Raw genomic sequence first — 4940 nt, forward strand, 5'->3', positions numbered from 1 at the left:
GCAAGAGGGAAGAGATATGGGAACACATGTATACGTATAACTGATTCACTTTGTTGTAAAGCAGAAACTAACACACCATTGTAAAGCAATTATACTCCAATAAAGATGTTAAAAAAAAGTGTATTCTTAGCTACTAGCAACAAGCAACTAGAAGATGAACTTATAAAAATAATAGCATTTACAATAACAAAAAACACAGGAACCTAGGAACAAATCTAGGAACCTAGGAACAAATCTAGGAACCTAGAAACAAATCTAACAAAAGCCATCCAGGAATTTTACAATGAAAACTATAACACACTGGTGAGAGAAATTGAAGACCTAAATAAATGGAAAAATATAACATGCTCATAAATCAGAAAATTCAATATTGTTAAAATGGCAATTCTCCCTAAATCGACCTGTAGATTCAATACATATACCAATACTCCAGCATGCTTCTTTTTATAGAAATAACAAATGATTGTAGAATTTATATTAAAAGGCCAAGAAAATACAATAGCTGAAACAATCTTGAAAAAAACAACAAAGTTAGATGACTTACCTTATCTGATTTCAGGACTTACTCTAATGTTACAGTATCAAAAGAGTTTAGTATTGGCAAAAAGACAGACATACACATTAATGGAAGAGAATAATGAAAGTCCAGAAACAGACCCACACCTATACATGTTCAACTGATTTTTAACAAAGATGCCAAGGCAACTGAACAGGGAAAGGATAGTCTTTTCAACAACGGGATATACAAATGGAAAGAAATTAATATTGACCTATAACATACCATACATAAAAATTAACTCTAAATGAGCCATAGACTTGAATGTAAAACCTATAAAACTTCTGGAAGAAAGCAAAGGAAAAAATCTTTGCAATTAGGGATGGCAAAGTTTTCTTAAATAGAATACAAATAGCATGAAACATAAAAGGAAAAAATGATAAAATTTTTATTATTTTTAATGATAAATTTAAAACTTTGGTTCTTCAAAAGACACCATTAAGAAAATGAAATGCAAACCATTGATGAGGAAATATTCAAGACACATATAACAAAAGAACTGTGTTCAGAAAATATTTTTTTAAAATTAAATTATACAATTTAATGGTGAGACAAAACACAAATTTTTTTGGGGGGGGTGGCAAAAGACATCAACAGACACTTGACAAAAAAAGATATATGAATGGCCAATAAGCGCATGAACAGATGTTTTACACCACTATTCATCAGGAAAATGCTCATTAAAACCACAATGAAACACAATTATACACCCATTAAATTAGCTAAAATTAGAGACTCTCCTACACTGCTGGTAGGAATGTAAAATAATACCGCCAATTTGGAAGACTGACAATTTCTTAAAAAGTTAAACATACTCCTGACATAGGACTCAATCAACCTAAGATGGTAAATTCCATCTTAATAAATAAATACTGTGTTAAGTATTTATCAAAAGAAACAAAAATATTTTTCCACAGAGACTTGCCCATGAATGTTCACAGCAGTTTTACTGTAATACCTCCACACTGAGAATAACCCAAAAGTCCCTCAAGATAGATGGCTAAACAAACTATGTTATATCCATAATGGAATTCTGCTTAGCAACAAAAACTATTCTTCATTCAAAATCATTATTCTGAGTGAAAGAAATCATGCAAAAAGAGGACACAATGTCTGATTTCATTTACAGAAAATCTTAGAACATGCAAACCACTGTACAGTGACAGAAAACAGGTCAGGGGGTGTCTGGGGACAGGAGTGGAGGGAGTAATGAATTGCAAAGGGATGTGAAAAAACTTTTGGGAGATGGAAATGTTATCTTGATTGTGGTAACAGTTTCACGGGTACTTACATATGTCAAAGCTGAAGATATTGTATACATGTATCTATATATTTATACAATACACTTATTGAATAAATATATGCAGTCTATTGTACTTCAATTATACCTCAATGAAGGTATAAAAAAAATTTTAGTGGGAACTGGCAGTCCTCTAGGGCCAAAACCCACCATCCCAAACAATGGGAACAATCTCTACTAGAAAGACTTGATAGTATCAACAGGCCATTAAGAGTCAAGTCCCATCTGACTCCTCTTAGGAAACCGTCCTCAAAGAAATTTCTTTGCTGTCAATGTAGGACTCGGATATACAGACCTCCCTGCTCATGAATAAGCACGAGTACAGTAAAAAAAAATCAACAGTTTTAACATCTTGGGGATTAAGTCAACGTGGATAGGGAATCCCTCCCTCCAGCTCTCTTTTATTTTTAAAGGACTCAACAAAAACAATTCTCAAGTATTTTTCACTACCTATCAACTCAGGGTATTTGATTATTTGTTAAAAACCAGATTAATCTCAAACTTCTCTTTCCATAAATATGACAAGAAAAGCTTTTGGCTCATACAATAACTATCATAATTGTAGTGACTTTAAAATAACCTGTTGTGTGTGGTGCTTTCAGTCTCGGCTTCTGATCACAAAGATGAGAAGTTTAACCTATTTTCAACTCCTTTCTGATCTACCAAGAATTTTTAAGAGCCCCTAGTTCATTCTCTAGGTGCAAATATTTAGATTTCATTAGAAAAGTATTTTACGTTCATCTCAGTATCCTTTGCAGCCTTTTTTTATTCTACCCAATCCTTAAATACTGGTGTTTTCCACGGTTTCATCCTCTACTCTCTTCTAGTCTCATTTCTCATGGAGGATTCTCAAACTTCACAATGTCCTAGGAGGCCAGTTAAAAATAAGGATTCTGATGCCCTAACCCCAATGATTCTGATTCTGATTAATAGATGAGGGCCCATTAATCTTTACATTTCTGAACAATTACCCACTTGCTATTCCATTAAATCCTTTTACCCATTCACATTCTGTTCTTCTGAAAAACAAAAACAAAAAACAAAACAAAACCCTTTTCCTTCTGGCTAACTGTATTATTCCTTGACTTGCAAGTCAGTTTAGGGGTGATTTGCTCTGGCAACCCTTCCCTTCCTAATATCACTCCCCTTCCCCAAAGGCTATACTAAATTCCTGTTTAAAAACATTTCATTACACTGTATTGTGTGGATCTCCTTACCTAAGTTCGTTAGACTGTTTAGTTGTGTGTTTTTCATGTCTGTGTATCTAACCTACCACAGAGCTGGCACAAAGCAGATATTTAGTAAATACTGTATGAATGAATTAATCCCTTCCAATGAGTATCTCCTTAACAAGAACCTTTTTTGTATTAACAAATATGGAAAAGCTTAGCACATTCAGTAAACAATATAATAAACCAGTCTTGAAGCCAAGTAGTTTGAAAATATAAGCATTTCTTACAGTCATTTTTATCAGTCCTTCCCAAGTTCATCAATGTATTCATGAGTACATATTTGATGTCTAAAGAAATGCAGGGCTACACGGAGTCACACATTCCATTTTTATTATAATTCGTACTTTTTTTTTTGCAAGCGAAGTTTTCCTCCTCCACGCTAGGATTAGACCTGCACTGTCCAATCAGGTGGCCACTAGTCACAGGTGGCTATTTAAATTAATTAAAATACAATTTAAAATTCAGCTCCTCACTGACATAAGCCACATTTCAAGCGCTCAACAGCCATACGTGGCTAGTGGCTACAGTACCGGACAGTGCGGATACACACATTTTCATCATCACGGGAAGTCCTATTGGACAGCGCTGGCGACACAATTATAAATGGATCGCACAAAACCTCACTTACTTCTTAGCTCCCACGATCCTCGTGCTCCTCTGCTGCTTAAAGGATGTGGGTCCCGGGGTCTAGCAAATTGCAAGCACATGAGTAAATGCTAGGGGCCTCTGAACCTTGACCACAAAAAGACGAATCCCCCCTGTGCCAAGAAATGAAGCTCTCCCGGGGCTACTCCCTCAAACGGAAGAAGGCAAGACTTTTTACGAAAAATGTGCCGCCCTATCTTCCTACAGGGTCAAGGCAGGTGACAACACTGGAGCCTTCATCTCCCCCATTCTCAAAGCCCTGTCCTAGAAAGAGGCTCTAAAAGGAAGACAGAAAGCGAGGACAACGGATATGGGAGGCACTGGGGATGTAAAAGGAGTAGAGACTAACGGCAATCTGACGAGGAACTGAGTCCAAGGGGGTGGGGTTCGGGCAGCAGAAGTGGGGGGAAAAACGAGGGGGCTGGTATATCTGACCTAGAAGGGTGGGGCCTGCGATGGGCTCTGATAAAACCAACTCTGAGCAGGGGACAAAAGCGATGGACCGCGTGTGGCGGGCTCGACAGCGCTACCCCTAAAGCGTAACGGTCAAACCGAGAAACTCACGGCGGGCACTGCACCGAGTCTGGAAGACATCACTCCCTCTCCACGCCTAACAAATTCACCCAAGGGCTCCGGCCAGATCAACGCCACTTCCGCTCTCCTCTCCGCTCCCGGATGTGGAGTCGGCGCCGCGAGCCCGGTGCCGAACGTCTACTTCCGCCTCTCAGCTTCCGAGGGGGCTGCAGCAGGGCGAGTCACGTGACCACCACCCCCCGACACCCCCGCCCCACACACGCTTCCTCTGAGACCCCGCCCCGGGAGTGCGCTTTGGGACCCGGGAAACTGGAGGTTGGGGGTTGGAGCCTCTGCTTGGCCTCGGAGTCTCTCCGTCTCGTTCCCTCTGTTTGCACTACCTCTCCTGCCCCTCCACGCCCCCATGCTCCACCGGGCACGACGAGTGGTCTTTTTAGGTGCACAGGAAGGTCAATTATTACCCGTTTATTTATCTTAGGGAAATGACAGAGCCATTCCCGCCTTCCCTCCCTCCCTCCCCTCAGGTAGAGAGAAGTAGAAGCTCTTTCATTGCTGAGGTCGCAGAAAGTGGAAGCCAGTGGCTGAGCAAGAAAGAAGCCAGGAAAAGGCAACTTGGGGGAGACTTGAGCGAGGCAATGAATAACTGGGGCGGGTCTCTTCCCATCTTCTAGCG

General features: G+C 39.8%; 1 protein-coding gene across 3 annotated transcripts in view; it reads right to left on the reverse strand.

The window, feature by feature from the left end:
- ZNF512 (zinc finger protein 512) overlaps positions 1-4394 on the reverse strand; it is a 35617-nt gene extending 31223 nt beyond the window's left edge. For all 3 annotated transcript variants that reach the window (XM_024118893.3, XM_024118894.3, XM_024118891.3), the window contains exons 1-2: positions 4298-4394; positions 3717-3775 (exon numbers count right to left, since the gene is read on the reverse strand). In XM_024118893.3, the coding sequence (XP_023974661.1) occupies positions 3717-3775; positions 4298-4327 (89 nt within the window). In that variant the 5' untranslated portion in view covers positions 4328-4394. The remainder of the gene's footprint in view (positions 1-3716; positions 3776-4297) is intronic.
- Between the last annotated feature and the right edge of the window lie 546 nt (positions 4395-4940).

This window comes from Physeter macrocephalus, chromosome 12 (genome assembly GCF_002837175.3).
Source record: "Physeter macrocephalus isolate SW-GA chromosome 12, ASM283717v5, whole genome shotgun sequence".
Taxonomy (NCBI): Eukaryota; Metazoa; Chordata; class Mammalia; order Artiodactyla; family Physeteridae; genus Physeter; species Physeter macrocephalus.